General features: G+C 46.9%; 1 protein-coding gene across 1 annotated transcript in view; it reads left to right on the top strand.

Annotated features, from left to right (window-relative positions):
• Nucleotides 1-17,298, top strand: part of lrrc4ba (leucine rich repeat containing 4Ba) — a 29,584-nt gene extending 12,286 nt beyond the window's left edge. Inside the window, 4 exon segments of the mRNA XM_042327759.1 lie at nucleotides 12,575-13,081; nucleotides 15,209-15,959; nucleotides 15,962-17,018; nucleotides 17,020-17,298. Of these exon segments, the coding sequence (XP_042183693.1) occupies nucleotides 12,836-13,081; nucleotides 15,209-15,959; nucleotides 15,962-17,018; nucleotides 17,020-17,161 (2,196 nt within the window). The 5' untranslated portion in view covers nucleotides 12,575-12,835 and the 3' untranslated portion in view covers nucleotides 17,162-17,298.
• Nucleotides 17,299-17,888: the final 590 nt, after the last annotated feature.

The following is a 17,888-nucleotide window of genomic DNA, read 5'->3' as shown; positions in this document are numbered from 1 at the left end:
TCTCTCTCTCTCTCTGTATCTCTCTCTCTCTCTCTCTCTCTCTCTCTCTCTGTATCTCTCTCTCTCTCTCTCTCTGTATCTCTGTATATCTCTCTCTCTCTCTCTGTATCTGTCTCTAACTCTCGTAATGATTTGGTTGGCATGGCACTCTGCTGTGATAAAGACTGACATGGTGTCAGTCTTGGTGACTGGTCTCCATGGATGTCCATCAGTCAGTCTGTGTCAGTGTTTCCTAGGCGAATCCTTATCGTGTTTGTCAGTGAGTGTGTTTATCTGTCTGTGTATTAGTCAGTGTGTCAGTCATAGAGCATGCTGGGGCAAGGCCTGGATGGATGGAGGAGTGTTACTTATCACACAAAACATATACACACACACAAATACACACACCATGCTTATTTGCCAAAAATGTGCACAATCTCACACAGCACTGTAGGATCTTAACGCACACACATATGAAATGTTTTATGACACATACACAAACATTCACATGCCACACACTCTCAAACACACACAATATGCCATCACACATAAGGACATACATTTAAAAATGCACATATAGCACTGTAGACACACATAGAATGTGACCCACATAGAATGTTACACACATAGAATGTGACACACATAGAACAAGTGAGGATAAATGCACAAACACTCACACAAACACATTCTATGCATTCTGTAAAACACATATTTTAACCTCACCCTACACGCATGCTTGCGTGCCTTTCCCCTGCAGAGGAAAAGGCAACTTGACAAACAATGTTTGACTGAAAAAATGCTGAAGCAAGTTCTCACAAAAATAGCTTGGAGCAACAAGCAGTGCTGAGCTATGCTGTGTGCGGAGGGGGCTTTGAACAGAGCCGGTGAAAGGCTGCCGTATACATGGCTCTGTAAATGGCTGAGAGACATTTTGATGAACGGCTGACTCCAGCTTCCCCCTCAGTGCACAGGAATTGAGTGTATCAACATGCTTAACACCCTTAAATATGGATTAATTGTTCACAAAATCGGCATCTCGCAACTAAGGCTCCGGAACAGAGGGGACAGTGATCATTTGAAGAGGAAGGTTGGTTCACCTACAGGGCCTTCAGAAAGTGTTCATACCCCTTGACGTATTCCACATTTTGTTGTGTTACAGCCTGAATTCAAAATGGATTCAATATATATTTTTCTCATCCATCTACACACAATACCCCATAATGACAAAGTGAAAACATGTTTTTAGATATGTAAGCAAATTTATTGAAAATGAAATACAGAAATATCTAATTTCAAGCATTCACGCCCTTTTGCTATGACACTCCAAATTGAGTTCAATGTCCTTTGATCATCCTTGTCACGACAACTTGGAGTCCACCTGTGGCCAATTCAATTGTTTGGACATGATTTATAAAGAAACACACCTCTCTAAGGTCCCACAGTTGACAGTGCATGTCAGAGCAGGATATATACCATAAAGTCCAAGGAACTGTCTGTACATCTCCAAGATTGTGATGAGGCACATATCTGGGGAAGGGTATACCACAATTTGTAGAGTGTTGAAAGTTTCCAAGAGCACAGTGGTCTCCATCATTGGGTGGGGGGGGGCTTCTTATAGCTGACCGTCTGACCAAACTGAGCAACCGGACCAGAAGGACCTCTCTGACAGAACTACAGAGTTCCTTGGCTGAGATGGCAGAACCTGCCAGAAGGACAACAGTCTTTACATCACTTCATCAATCTGGGCTTTATGGGAGAGTGTCCAGATGGAAGCCACTTCTGAGAGAAAGGCACATGACAGCATGCCTGGATTTGCAAAAAGGCACGTGAAACACTGATAACATAAGGCAAAAAATTGTGTGGTCTAATAAGAGAAAAATGTAACTGTCACAATCGTTATAAGGAATGGACCAAGGTGCAGCGTGGTAGGCGTACAATATCCTTTAATAAATGAACACCGAACAAAAACAACAAACTACCAAAGGAAACGTGAAGCTACTGGTGTGCACACAGGAAACTAACTGTAGACAAGATCCCACAAAGCACACTGAGGAAATGGCTGCCTAAATATGATCCCCAATCAGAGACAACGATAAACAGCTGTCTCTGATTGGGAACCAATCTCCGCTGTGGACCTCGGACCGTCTCAGGAGGTTCCGGACTGCAGACCGTCTCAGGAGGTTCCTGACCGCAGACCGTCTCAGGAGGTTCCTGACCGCAGACCGTCTCAGGAGGTTCCGGACCGCAGACCGTCTCAGGAGGTTCCGGACCGCAGACCGTCTCAGGAGGCTGCAAAACGTCGCCGGAAGCTCCGGACTGAGAAACGTCGCCGGAAGCTCCGGACTGGGAACTGTCACCAGAAGCTCCGGACTGGGAACTGTCGCCGGAAGCTCCGGACTGGGAACTGTCGCCGGAAGCTCTGGACTGTGGAGGCGCACTTGAGGCCTGATGCGTGGGACCGGTACAGGTGGCACTGGGCTGATGGCACGCATCTCAGGGCTAGGGCGGGGAAGAGGCACAGGATGTACTCGACTGTGGAGGCATACTGGAGGCCTGATTGTCTTGCTCCAGACACCAAAACATCCACATATTTTTTGGGGGGCTGCCTCTTGGGCTTCCGTCGTGGTTGTGAACTTTGGAGTTGCCGTTGATCCTCCTTCGCTGCCTCTGCCTGCTTCCATGGCAGGGTCTTGTCCCCTACCATAATCTCCTCCCATGTCCATGATGTCCTCCACTCCCTTTTCTCCTGGGCCCAGGATCCCTGCTCCTCCTGGACACGCTGCTTGGTCCTTTGGTGGTGGGATCTTCTGTCATGATCGTTATAAGGAATGGACCAAGGTGCAGCGTGGTAGGCGTACAATATCCTTTAATAAATGAACACCGAACAAAAACAACAACCTACCAAACGAAACGTGAAGTTACTGGTGTGCACACAGGCAACTTACTGTAGACAAGATCCCACAAAGCACAATGAGGAAATGGCTGCCTAAATATGATCCCCAATCAGAGACAACGATAAACAGCTGTCTCTGATTGGGAACCATACCAGGCCAACATAAACCATTAATCACCTAGATGACCCACCCTAGTCAATATCACACCCCAACCAACAGGGAATACACAGCTCTCTATGGTCAGGGCGTGACAGTAACTCTTTAGCCTGAATGCTAAGCGCTATGTCTGGAGAAAGCCAGGCACTGCTCATATAACACCATTCCTACCTTGAAGCATGGTGGTGGCAGCATCATGCTATGGGGATGCTTTTCATCGCCAGGGAGACTGGTAAGGATAGAGGGAACAATGAATGGAGCCAAATACAGGCAAATCCTTAACACCATGAAGTCCAAGGAACTGTCCGTACTTCTCCAAAATAGAATTGTGATGAGGTATATATCTGGGGAAGGGTATAAAACAATTTATAGCATGCTTCAAAGTGCAAACAACCATAGACTGGCGCGAAGATTTATGTTCCAACAGGAGAAGGACCCCAAGCATACAACCAAAGCAACGCTGGAATGGCGCTGGAATGACTCAAAGCTGATACAGACATACCCCAGATGACTCAAAGCTGATACAGACATACCCCAGATGACTCAAAGCTGATACAGACATACCCAAGATGACTCAAAGCTGATACAGACATACCCAAGATGACTCAAAGCCGATACAGACATACCCAAGATGACTCACATCTGATACAGACATACCCAAGATGACTCAAAGCTGATACAGACATACCCCAGATGACTCAAAGCTGATACAGACATACCCAAGATGATTCAAAGCTGATACAGACATACCCCAGATGACTTAAAGCTGATACAGACATACCCAAGATGACTCGAAGCTTTAATTGGTGCTTCTTAATTGACTCAGGGGTATGAACACTTTTGTAAATTAGATATGTCTGTATTTCATTTTCAATACATTTGCAAAAATTTCTAAAAACATGTTTTCACACTAGTCATTATGGATTAGTGTGTGTAGGTGGGTGAGATTTTTTTAATTTTTGAATTCGGGCAACAACACAACAGAATGTGGAATAAATTAAGGGGTATGAATACTTTTTGAAGGCATCTAGTGAATGTTAGAGTTAAGATGTCAACATTGAAAGGTCTTTCATCCCGGCATGCAATGAGTCGTATGAAGCTTGCAGTGAGGGATTTGAACATGTGGGGAAGGTAATGTAATGTAATGTGTGCTAATGGGAGTGCTTTAGAAGGGTGATGAACACACTGACTTTTAATCTGCTGTTCATGGCCCTCTCTCTGAAGGAGAGGAGGGCTCCTTCTCTCTCTTTCTTTCTTCTCTTTCTCTCTCTCTCTCTCTCTCTCTCTCTCTCTCTCTCTCTCTCTCTCTCTCTCTCTCTCTCTGTCTCTGTCTTTGTCTTTGTCCTGTATGAGCAATTCTGAATAGATCAGGCCTTCACTTTGCATCCTGAATTCTAATGAAGCCCACAGACTGTGTGTGCATTGAGAGAGACTGCTTGATGTGTCTACGTATAGAGTGAATGTGTGTGTGTGTAGAGTCCAGTGAATGTGTCTCAACAAATAAAGTCTGGCTTTTCAATTTATCCTGATTATTTTGAAGGTGTTAAGATTTGTCTCATCATTTATAAATCGAGAACTCTGCAATATTTATTCAATGACTTATGTTACATTGTTGTATCATAATTTGCATAAATATGGATTACCAACCATCAAAACGGATGTTGCCTCTGACATACAAAAATGTGCTTTATAGAAACCTGTGTATGTAAAAAATGCGGGATGATGGTTGAAATCAATATGCAGCACAATAGTAGTGTTTTCAGCTGAATCTGGTAGCTGACCTCCTGTGCCTTTAGCCCAGGTAGGGTATTGACTTCCACCATTGAGTTACCTGTACTAACATCCCCACTCGAACCCTGTGCACAATATTTCAATAACCTGGGGGCTTCCTCCCCTGAGATCCACATAAATCAGGTATTACGGAGCCAACACAAAGCAGGAAGTTAGCACACTGCTTACAGCACACCCTGAATTATGTGTGTGTGTGTGTGTTTGTGTGTGTATGTATGTGTGGGCATGTGATGTCAGCTGTCATTCAACAACAAGGCCAGTGCTCCTCCTGCGGATTACACTGGAAGATGGGTATCAGGGTAGGGCTAGAGCAGAGTTGAGGTGGAGGAGAATCAGGGTAGGGGTGGAGGAGAGTTGAGGTGGAGGCGTATCAGGGGTGGAGGAGTGGTTGGGTTGGGGTGCAGGTGGAGGTGTATCAGGGTAGGGGTGAAGGAGGGGTGGAGGAGTGGTAGGGTTGGGGTGCAGGTAGAGGTATATCAGGGTAGGGGGAAGGAGGAGTGGTAGGTTTGGGATGCAGGTGGTGGCGTATCAGGGTAGGGGTGAAGGAGGGGTGGAGAAGTGGTAGGGTTGGGGTGCAGGTGGAGGTGGAGGCGTATCAGGGTAGGGGTGAAGGAGGAGTGGTAGGTTTGGGATGCAGGTGGAGGCGTATCAGGGTAGGGGTGAAGAAGGGGTGGAGGAGTGGTAGGGTTGGGGTGCAGGTGGAGGTGGAGGCGTATCAGGGTAGGGGTGAAGGAGGGGTGGAGGAGTGGTAGGGTTGGGGGAGGTGGAGGTGTATCAGGGTAGGGGTGAAGGAGGGGTGGAGGAGTGGTAGGGTTGGGGGCAGGTGGAGGCGTATCAGGGTAGGGGTGAGGAGGAGTGGTAGGTGGGATGAGGTGGAGGCGTATCAGGGTAGAGGTATATCAGGGTAGGGGGAAGGAGGGTGGTAGGTTTGGGATGCAGGTGGTGTATCAGGGTAGGGGTGAAGGAGGGGTGGAGGAGTGGTAGGGTTGGGGTGCAGGTGGAGGTGGAGGCGTATCAGGGTAGGGGTGAAGGAGGAGTGGTAGGTTTGGGATGCAGGTGGAGGCGTATCAGGGTAGGGGTGAAGAAGGGGTGGAGGAGTGGTAGGGTTGGGGTGCAGGTGGAGGTGGAGGCGTATCAGGGTAGGGGTTGGGGTGGAGGAGTGGTAGGGTTGGGGTGCAGGTGGAGGTGTATCAGGGTAGGGGTGAAGGAGGGGTGGAAGTGGTAGGGTTGGGGTGCAGGTGGAGGTGGAGGCGTATCAGGGTAGGGGTGAAGGAGGAGTGGTAGGTTTGGGATGCAGGTGAGGCGTATCAGGGTAGGGGTGAAGGAGGGGTGGAGGAGTGGTAGGGTTGGGGTGCAGGTGGAGGTGGTGTATCAGGGTAGGGGTGAAGGAGGGGTGGAGGAGTGGTAGGGTTGTGATGCAGGTGGAGATGTGTCAGGGTAGGGGTGAAGGAGGGGTGGAGGAGTGGTAGGTTTGGGATGCTGGTGGAGGTGTATCAGGGTAGGGGTGAAGGAGGGGTGGAGGAGTGGTAGGTTTGGGATGCAGGTGGAGATGTGTCAGGGTAGGGGTGAAGGAGGGGTGGAGGAGTGGTAGGGTTGGGATGCAGGTGGAGGCGTGTCACGGTAGGGGTGAAGGAGGAGGAGGCTTCCTATAGGCTTCCTAGCAAGGCAGTGGCATACAGGTGTAGCTTTGTTTTGCCTATTGAAAAGGTGTTCAGTCACACAGACTGTGTGTCTGTGTGAATGTGTGTGTTTTTCCAAGTTTCTAGTTGTATTAGTCAGACAGTATGTACAGGATACACATGTAGACCCGTCTAACCAAATGCTGACTTGCAGGTTCCTTCTGGACAATGCAACAACAATAAGAAATAATAATAGATAGGAATGTGATCATAGAGTAACTGGCTCAGAAAATAATAGACGTGTGAGTGTGTGTGTGTGTGTTTTCTGTTGGTTTCCCTCCACTAGTCTGTGCGTGACTGTGATCCTCCTGCAGAATAAAACCATTTTTTTGTTTTCCATTAAATCGGGGACTGTGTAATGATGCAGTATTCTCCTTTTCATTTATGTAAAAGCTCCTGGTCTTTGGTCCCAGAGTAAATTTCACTTGGCTGTTATTCAAATGCTTTAAACATTTACAAGTGCCTCTGTATAGAGTATGCTTGGGGTCTGGTAGACTACCCAGTCAGTTGTCGAATGTGAGAGTAAAATGAAGTAGGATGAGTACATCAGCCCAACATTTTAGGCTAGATTGTGTGTAGTTGTTCTATTGGATTACACAGAAGTTTAATATGTAGAATAACGCGAACCAAGCACCTCTATGGCTGAGAACAACTGTAAGAACAAAACATGAAGACTGCTGCTAATATCTGCCAACAAACCAGTAGCTTAAAGTTACCGCATTTGAAATGTTGTCAACATAGTTGTTTCAAATAAATACTGTATCAAGGGATTTAGTTTTTCTTCGGTGGCATGGTTTTATTTTGGGGTTGGCTTCTGAGTATTATCCTGCATGAGCTGCTTTTCCACTAGAAGGGATAAACAGAGAGAGATTGTGGACTGGGGAGAGTAAAAAACAGCCAACGTTAACCAGCAGACACACAGGGTAATCATATTAGTGCTGATTTATCATATCTTACACTTCTCCGCTGTGAGCTGTTCAATGTAGATCACATGATAACAGAGAGCGGGCTCTGGAAGTTAGGCGGGAGGGCGGGGAAATGATAGACCTCTCTGCAGTAACTTTCAACAGTTTCATGACACTCGAGCTCTTGAAAAATGAGTTTGTAAACATTAGCAATGAACTTATTGTTGGTAACAGGAGAGGTCAAGAAGAAGAAGGCCTGTGATCTGTCACCATCTTGGGTGTTATGTTCTAACCCTGGCCAGGGACTCAATCTGTATCACGGACAGCGTTACAGCGTGATTGAAATGTAAAGACAATGTTCCCGCGTTAACGGAGACTGCATTCATGGTAAACGCTGCATGTGTCGGCTCAATCAAAATGGCCTTAACATTTCTATGGCGCAATCTGTAACGCTTCAGTGATCCGGACTGAACGGAGCCCTAGGTGTCAGTCTGATCAGATAGGTCAGGGGTCTCCTCTCTACTTACAGATAGTAGAATAGATAGGAGCTCTGTCTGTCTACTGGGTGCCTGGGCTCTGTCTATTGAGCTGACATCGTGGTGTCTGCACACTCATTATTGATGGCTGGCTCCCAGTTCCAAACTGTTAGGATGGCAGAGCACCACTGGGGGGGATGTCTGTCTGTCTGTCTGTCTGTCTGTCTGTCTGTCTGTCTGTCTGTCTGTCTGTCTGTCTGTCTGTCTGTCTGTTAGTATCTTTCTTTCTGAATATGTGATTATGAGTGTGCCTGTGTATACCTTCAAAAAATGCTGCTTTTTAATGAGTGGCAGAAGGGAGGGGCATGTGGAAAGGGTGGGATACAGCTGAAGAGGGAGAAAGGGGCAGAGTGTGGTGAATAGGTAACCATGGTTACTCTCTTGGCTAAGATTTGAATTGAGAGAAAGTGAGAAAACAGGGGGGGGATTGAAGCGACTGTGATCTCCTGCGAGGCAGACTGAGAACCGAGATCAAGGGGTTAATATGTGTCAGTGTAGGAGGTTAATCGTTCATCAAACTGAGAGGTCAATGCAGTATTTCCACAGCCACTGGACACAGCAGCAACACATGGGGAGAGAGGAGAGAAAAATAGGATTGAGGAGAGAGAGAGAGAGCAGAAAGAGAGTGAACTAGAGAGTGTCGTGGAAATTTCCTCTATTTACCAAATCATGGGAGCAAACCACAACACAAGTCAGAGTTAGTTATTAAAGTCCATCTTTAATTATATCAGCTCTATCACAATCCGGTGACTCTCAGGTAATTCAGTGTCTCTCAATGAATTCTCTGAGAGCCCCTTCCACATTGCAATAGCCTTTTGACTTTCAACAGTTCAGTATCTCTAATGAAAAGTTGAGAGTCCCCACACAACGGCAAAATGGGATCCTTTATAGCAAAGATACACAGGATAAGACAGCATCGGCATAATTAATTGTTCAGCTTTGTCTCCTCTCTCAAACTCAGAACCATAAACCAACCCTCCATATCAACAGGCATATATCAAATTGTCATTTAGATACAACCAATTCTAAATACAACCTCCTGGACAAACTCACGGAGAGGAGAATGAGGCTATAGGTTAAGATAGAAACAACATTAGAGGGAGCATAGAATGATTCCAGACACTGCCACCCTCCTTTCCCCGCTGGGAAAAGTAGGGAGTAAAAGATATGTTTACACATGATGACACTTTGACCTTTCCCCTCTCTGCGGCCCATGCAACTTAGTCTTGACATAGCTAACTGCAACCCCACCACAGTATTATACAAAAATACCATTCTGATGAGAAGTAACTTACACACATTTGATGAATATAAAACATCTTACATATGTTACCAACAAATTCTGATTATTCCCCGACAAGAGAGAGAGAGAGAGCAGAAAGAGAGTGACCTAGAGAGAGATGGAGACAGGCAGAGGCCACTAAAATGTTGATGGTGACAGCGATTCGACAACAGTGAAGCAGACGCCAACTCCAACTACTTCCAGTTCCTCGATGGACTCCACTCCACTCCCCACTAACCAACCAAACTATCTCAGCCTGCATCTCTCTCTCAGCCTCACATCTCATCCCATCTCCCTCGGCTCCCTTTGATTTGGATCAGCTGTCGTCTCCCCAAAATAACTGCCGTACTTACACATCAGTCCTAATGGTGGCTAAAATTAAACATAGAGGTGGCTGTCATTTCAAGGGTAATGCCTGCAGTCTGTTGTTATGTTACATATGCTGAGATGCACATAATAGCCACGATAGAGAAGAGAAACACCGGGGATTCGTTTTTTAGAACATTAAATGCAGATTTAAATGATTCTTTCCCCCTGTGAGATTGGCACTGAAAGACAATATTTAAATGAAACTGTCATGGGGATGATGTATATGATGATGTCACAGCATATGATGTGGAGGTATAGAGATTTGCCTCAAAGTTTCACGTAAATGCAGGGAGGTACGAAATCTGAGATAGCCTGGGTATATCAGTCTGTTTGCGCTAACATCCCACTCCTTGCCATTCCTTGTCTTGCCAAAAATGTTTTTGGCATGACAAGGAGTGTAGTTTTATCTGTATTTAACATTGTGAGAAGCTTGCCGTATAAGGGTCCAGTGTTATGTCCATAGTGACTACTGGTTCTGGTCTAGAGCTGTGACTGTCCCAGTACCCTACTGGTTCTGGTCTAGAGCTGTGACTGTCCCAGTATCCTACTGGTTCTGGTCTAGAGCTGTCACTGTCCCAGTATCCTACTGGTTCTGGTCTAGAGCTGTGACTGACGGTTCCAGTACACAGTATCTGGTTCTAGAGCTGTGACTGTCCCAGTATCCTATTGGTTCTGGTCTAGAGCTGTGACTGTCCCAGTATCCTACTGGTTCTGGTCTAGAGCTGTGACTGACGGTTCTAGTACACAGTATCTGGTTCTAGAGCTGTGACGGTCCCAGCAGCAGCAGGTCAGGACCGGACCTGTGTCCTGTTCACTTCTATCACACAGAGATGGTGCTGGAGATATGATTTATCACGGTGTCCTTGTTTGTGTTTTAGTGTCATTGCACTCTGCGTACAAATTATTGATCAATCTCACCCCTCTTTTGCTCCCTCTCTCTTTCTCCTTCTCTCTTTCCCTACTCATCTACCTTTCAGTGAGAGAAATCTCTTCTGTGCACCCATCTCCATCTTTTTAAATTCATTATTCTGTATTGTCTTTCCCCTCCATCTCTCCATTGCTCTGTTGTATATGCATCTCTGTGTCGTTCCCCTCCCTCCATCTGTCTACTTTATATTCATCTCTCTATTGAGTCTTTCCCCTCCCTCTCTCCTCTCTAATCTTTATTACTCCATCTTTTCCTCTCTCTACGACCATTCTCTTTTTCATTCCCCCAACTATTTCTCTCTCTCCTCTGCTTCTGTCCCTCTAGCATCCCTCTCACTCCCTCTACTCCATCCATCTATCTTTATCTCCCTCTATCCCCAATATCTTGTTCTTTCTCTACCCCCCTATCCCCTCTCTCTCCTCTGCTTCTGTCCCTCTAGCATCCCCCTCACTCCCTCTACTCCATCCATCTATCTTTATCTCCCTCTCTTTCTCCCTCTATCCCCAATCTCTTGCTCTCTCACTTTCTCTCTTGCCTTCTCTCCCTCTCTCCCCAATATCTTGTTCTTTCTCTACCCCTCTCTCATCTCTCTCTCTCTGTTTCACTTTCTCTCTCTCCCACTTTGCCCAACCTCTTGTTGTTTCTCTCTCTCCCTCTCTCTCTCTTCTCTCTCTTTCTCTCTTTCACTTCCCCCCCTTCGCTCTCCCATTGCCTCTCTGCAACTGTTCAGTTTTCATCTATTACTGTAGTGTTGATAATTCCCTTCTCTCCCTTCAGTTGTACAGTCATCTATCAGATTAATAATCCCTCTCTCTGCCTTTCTCTCTCTCAATCTCTCCTCTTGTTTTTTTCCCTGAGCCAAGTGTGAATGCCAAGCGTGTGAAATGTATTTGCGTGTCAGAGTCCCATCATTACAGCCATCATCATTAATAATAGTGGACTGTATGCCCTTATTTAAGGTTATTCAGGTCTAAATGACCTGCAGAGGGAGAGCAATTCTCCTTCGCTGGCTCCAGGAGCCTGGGTAGAGTTAACTATCTATCAGTGTTAAGGAAGACTGCACCCTTCACCACCATTCTGTGGCCCCTAGAGCATGTAATGCAGAGCCAGTATGGAAAAAGAATTAGTACTATCAACCCAATACCCGTGCAATGCTAATAGAGAGAGGATTTGGGTTGAAGTCACAACTCAGTGTTTGGACACTGGGATTTAAAGACATGCTCCGGAACTTTGGCGAATACTAAGTATTTTTTTAAATCTGCCGCTTTGGGCTTAATGTGTCAATGTGTAGTTCATATATGCATATTATATTAGAAGAATTGCTGTCTTACCTCAATTAGCTACGAAATCCCTAGTTTGAAAGCTGTGCTGCGCCATTTCCTACATTTTCCCCCTTGTGGGTCAGCCCCCTCGCCATTTGAGTGACAGCTAGCAAGAGGCAGAGAGAGAGAGAGAGAGACATGGTGCACATATCTGCTCAAACAGTATGTGACGTAGTTCGCAATTTTCAGGGACCTCGTTTAGATCGTGAGCTTTACTTTCAGAACTACTGGCTAAAAAGTATTCAAAAGTATCAGAGAATCTCTTTAAACAATATTATTGGTATTGTACTGTCGTCCTGAGAACTGTTGTCTTGAACGCGTGAGTGCATATACTGTAGAACCAATTCATGAATAACATAGTCATGAGTGTTAGGATTACAATATTACTTTTCATTCCAAGGGCGGACAGTAACCTGAAATGCATGATCCAGAGTTGCAATATTGTAAAGATGTCAATTGTATGATGACACTGCTGTTCACTATAGTGATTTGCTGTAAAACTTGACCTTCACTAATGAGCAATGACACGCACCTTTTAAGGCTTCTAAAGTTATGCACAGTCCTTTCAGAATAACTTATACCTGGAAGAATATTGAATTTTCCATCAGTTATGCTCAGTGTAAATGTTTCTAAACAATTGGAGAAGCATAATATACTGTACTATTTCTAATGTCTGTGTTCTCTCTCTCTCCCTCTCTCTCTATCTCTCTCTCTCTCTCTCTCTCTCTCACAGTAACTTGTGGATTCTTCTCAAAGGCCCCACTCAAATCCCTAGACGACAGAAAAAAAGGAGTAACATCTGTTTATGCACATATTTCTGTTAAAGCCCCCTGGAAAAAACAGAGATAGACAGAAGATAAAACACCTTTAAAAATGAAACATTAAAAGGAACAAATTGCCACTGGAGAAACTAAGCAAAGTCAACCTGGTTGAGGAATCCATCATCTTGGGATCAACACCTTCGGAGAAAGGGCAGGGTCATGTCCCAGTTGCCATGCGCATCACCACGGTGACCTGCCTTCCCTGCCCCTCTCCCCTCCTCCTCCTATTGGTCCAGCTGCTACTGCGGCTCCTCCTCTATGGGCCAGAATTTGTAGAGGCCGCCTCCCCCTGCCCCACCCATTGCAGCTGCTCCAATCAGGCCAGTCGAGTCATCTGTACAAGACAGAGTCTGGATGGGGTGCCTGAGAGCATATCAGTCAACACACGATACCTCAACCTGCAGGAGAATTCAATAGAGGTAAATATGGACTGTACTGAGCATTATCCACTATGTTAATTTCTTTTGTTTGACTGTGTGTGTGTGTGTGTCTGTGTGTTTGTGTGCGTGCATGCCCATGCATGAGTGTGTGCGTGTGCGTGTACTGTATGTTGGTAAGCATTATGTAAATGCCTGTTTTTATATACTTGTTTCAATGTAATTACCTGTCATTCACTTATAATTACCATGGAATAATGCCTATGTTCTACAAGTGTTCCCCAACCATATTGCAATTCAAATGGAGGTCATGTTAATATGGAAATCAAACATTAACACAGCAAACAGCAAAAAAACAGGAACACATGTGTTAGCAGATTGTATGTCAGAACCCCAAGGTAGTTGTTGTGGTTTTACAGCTGCACTGGGACACTCCATTTAACCCCAGCTTCCCAATGTGAACGTCCTCAGCATGTCAGCCGTGTAATGGAATACATATTCCCGCTGTTTTCAGTTTATGTATTTAGGAACTTTGCACTCAGAAATGTGCTGCACTCTAGAAATGTCTAGACAACTTCACAGACACAGGTTGCTGAATACGCTAATGTGCTGCACTCTAGAAATGTCTAGACAACTTCACAGACAAGAGGTTGCTGAATACGCTAATGTGCTGCACTCTAGAAATGTCTAGACAACTTCACAGACACAGGTTGCTGAATACGCTAATGTGCTGCACTCTAGAAATGTCTAGACAACTTCACAGACAAGAGGTTGCTGAATACGCTAATGTACTGCACTCTAGAAATGTCTAGACAACTTCACAGACACAGGTTGCTGAATACGCTAATGTGCTGCACTCTAGAAATGTCTAGACAACTTCACAGACAAGAGGTTGCTGAATACGCTAATGTGCTGCACTCTAGAAATGTCTAGACAACTTCACAGACAAGAGGTTGCTGAATACGCTAATGTGCTGCACTCTAGAAATGTCTAGACAACTTCACAGACACGAGGTTGCTGAATACGCTAATGTGCTGCACTCTAGAAATGTCTAGACAACTTCACAGACACGAGGTTGCTGAATACGCTAAGTCCATTTGTGAATTTGGATACAGAGTGTTTTAGGCTAATGCTCATTAGTTTTGGCAAAGTTTGTGGCAAATCAGTAAAGTGACTGCAGAGAGAGGAAGTGGACAGCCATTCTATCCCACTCAGAAAGGCAGATGATTGAACTGTACATGATGGCTACAGAAGGAAAAGGGAACATCAACTCTCATGGTTTGGTCTTACAAGTTAAGAGATGCAGCTTGTTAAAATATGAAATAAAGAAATAATAACACTATTCATTACACTTCCCTCTTAGCCAACGGATTCTGATTGGATTTGTTGTATCCCGAAGCCCCACTTGAAATGATTAAAAATCTAAAAATATTGTAACACCTGGAGGCATCCTAGATTCTCTGGTATATTTTTTCTCTTCTCTCCCCCAAGTACCCTGAGAGTAAAGCTTTGACAGCTCCCACTCCCCTCTTAAACACCCCCACCCTCCCTATCACCCTCCCCCTCCTGCTCCACATAAGGAGGATGCAGTGGCCTGGCTCCAGGAGCTTCTCACTGCCACCCTCACTGAGAGCATTGCCCACAAATATCTCACACAGCCATAGATGACATAAATAAAGTTAAATAAAATAAATAAAAACATTAAAATTGATTTAAAGGGATTTTAGTCCTGCTCACTAGCTGTGTGTCTGATGCCTGGCCAAATGAGCTCCGTTTGGACAGCCAAGATCCAGGGGCCCACCCAGTCCAAGTGCACCTCTGAGAAAAACAACCATGTCTGTTGTCTGTTCATTTACCAAAACGGATACACCACAATGAATCATTTCAGCTTCTGTGTTCATAATTTTTTTATAAAGTGTTGTAAATTTTAATTTGGCTCATATCAGTGATTTTGTTTTGTTTTCTCTCACTGTAAGATTTGAGTTGATGTTCATGTTTATAAAACATTATGGTAATGTTCCAATAGTGTCCCTGCATTCACACCTGTGCTATTGCTTTCACACTCTACCCAGCTGTCACAGCCACTGGAGCTGCACCCTGTTTACACAGTCTAGTCACTCTTCATGTTGTGAGATATTAACATTCTCCCTCTCCCTCTCTCCCCACCAGGTTATCAAGTCAGACACCTTCAAGCACTTGAGGCACCTTGAGATCCTGCAGCTGTCTAAGAACAAAATCAGTCAGATTGAGGTGGGAGCATTCAATGGCCTGCCCAACCTCAATACACTGGAGCTGTTTGACAACCGCCTCACCCTGGTCCCCTCACAGGCCTTCGAGTACCTCAGCAAGCTGCGGGAGCTGTGGTTACGGAACAACCCCATCGAGACGCTGCCGGGCTACGCCTTCCACCGCGTGCCCTCGCTGCGCCGGCTGGACCTGGGAGAGCTCAAGAAGCTGGACTACATCTCAGACGCCGCCTTCGTGGGCCTGGTCAACCTGCGCTACCTGAACCTGGGCATGTGTGGTCTGAAGGACATCCCCAACCTGACGGCCCTGGTGCGTCTGGAGGAGCTGGAGCTGTCTGGGAACCGTCTGGAGATCATCCGGCCTGGCTCCTTCCAGGGCCTGGTGTCGCTCCGTAAGCTGTGGCTCATGCACTCGCAAGTGAAGGTCATTGAGCGCAACGCCTTCGACGACCTGAAGAACCTGGAGGAGCTCAACCTTTCCCACAACTCCCTGCATTCACTGCCCCATGACCTCTTCACCCCGCTGCACCAGCTGGAGCGGGTGCACCTCAACCACAACCCCTGGGTGTGCAACTGTGACGTGCTGTGGCTCAGCTGGTGGCTGAAGGAGACGGTGCCCAGTAACACTACGTGCTGCGCCCGCTGCCACGCTCCCCCCGGCCTGAAGGGCAGGTACATGGGGAGCTGGACCAGAGCCACTTCACCTGCTATGCTCCCGTCATCGTGGAGCCGCCCACCGACCTCAACGTTACCGAGGGCATGGCTGCAGAGCTGAAGTGTCGCACGGGCACCACCATGACCTCGGTCAACTGGCTCACGCCCAACGGCACCCTGATGACCCACGGCTCCTACCGGGTCCGGATCTCCGTGCTGCACGATGGTACGCTCAACTTTACCAACGTCACGCTGAGGGACACGGGTCAGTACACCTGCATGGTGACCAACTCGGCTGGCAACACCACGGCAACCGCCGTGCTTAATGTCACTGCCGCCGACGTTGGCGTCAGCTACTTCACTACTGTCACCGTGGAGACGGTGGAGCCCAACGAGGGCCCGACAGTCTACGCGGGCGTCATGAACAGCCACAACGAGTCATACGTCATTACCCCGTCTGGCCACCAGTGGAGGGGGGGGCTCCCTACCACCGCCTCCTCCCTGTCAGCCTGGTCCTTGTCCTCATCCCGGGCCACCCGGCCCACCTTTACTGTGCCCATCACTGCCGAGACGGGCTATTCTGGCCTTGATGACGTGATGAAGACCACCAAGATCATCATTGGCTGCTTTGTGGCAATTACCTTCATGGCAGCCGTGATGCTGGTGGTCTTCTACAAGCTGAGGAAGCAGCACCAGCTGCACAAGCACCATGGCCCCGCCCGCGCCATCGAGATCATCAACGTGGAGGACGAGATTGGCGCAGGTGCTGGTGGACGTGGCAGCGGCATCTCAGGGGGCGGCACCGTCTCTCGGGATGGAGGCGGAGGGGGAGGAGTAGGAGGAGGGCAGAGCCTGAGGATGCATCACCCAGAGATGGTCAATCTGCCCAACCTGGCCAGACAGGAGCACCTCAACCACTACTACAAGGCCCACCACTTCAACAACAACATGATGGGCCTGGGCATGGGCCTCAACAACAACAACAACCCCTCCCTCTCCCCCTGTTCCCAGAACCAGAGCACCCCCAACTCCTGCGCACAGGGGCCCACCTCCACCAGTGGTGGCACCCCCACAGGTGGCTTGCTGCCCTCCCCTGCCCCTGCCCCAGCTGGGCATCCACAGCTCTCTGAAGGGGCTGATGGGGAAAGGCCAAAACCCTCAGATCGAGCCTCTGCTCTTCAAGAGTGGCTCCAAGGAGAATGTGCAAGAGACTCAGATCTGAGAGAAAGAGAGAGACAGATGGAAAAAGAGAGTGATGAAGAGACAGAAAAACAGGGTGATGGAGGGAGAGAGAGGAGTCTGATTGTACTATCCCCATGGCCATATTTCGATAGAAAGTGTAGGCAGGCAGAATATGAAATATTACATAGACATTGCTTTGTATGGTTAGTGCATAGAGAGAGAGAGAGAGAGAGAGAGGAGAAATTGTTCTCACACCTCTACTGTGTCTGCTCAACACCCGTCCAAGCATTAACATCTTCTAACATCTTCTGAGACACTCCAAGACACACACAGACACACACAGCCCGACACAAGGACAGGAACATTCTATCAGCTAACACATACACATACACAGTGCATTATGAGATTGACAACTATGTGCCAAACTTGCGCATATCTGTGCCAAAGTAAAAGCCCTCGCAATCTATATATCCATCCGCAGCATTCCCAGACTGAATCAGGTGACCAGGTTCAATACTCAGACACAATAAGAATCACCACGGTTATAACTAAATACAGATGACCTCGTATATTACAAGATACAATCCAAGTCACAGTGTATATATAGAGGTAAGATCTGAGTCACTATGTTGAAGTAGGCGGATAAGTGTTTGGGACTGTGTCAGAGCAGTACAGGGCTGCCCAGACGCACTCTGTGGAACAGGACAGAAAGTAAACCATTGAGCAGAACACAGTTTAGTGTCGGACAACAAGCAATGTGTAGGAAG

This window comes from Oncorhynchus tshawytscha, linkage group LG09 (genome assembly GCF_018296145.1).
Source record: "Oncorhynchus tshawytscha isolate Ot180627B linkage group LG09, Otsh_v2.0, whole genome shotgun sequence".
NCBI classification, from domain to species: Eukaryota; Metazoa; Chordata; class Actinopteri; order Salmoniformes; family Salmonidae; genus Oncorhynchus; species Oncorhynchus tshawytscha.
Note: the sequence above shows the minus strand (reverse complement) of the source record. Positions and strands in the feature narration are given on the sequence as shown.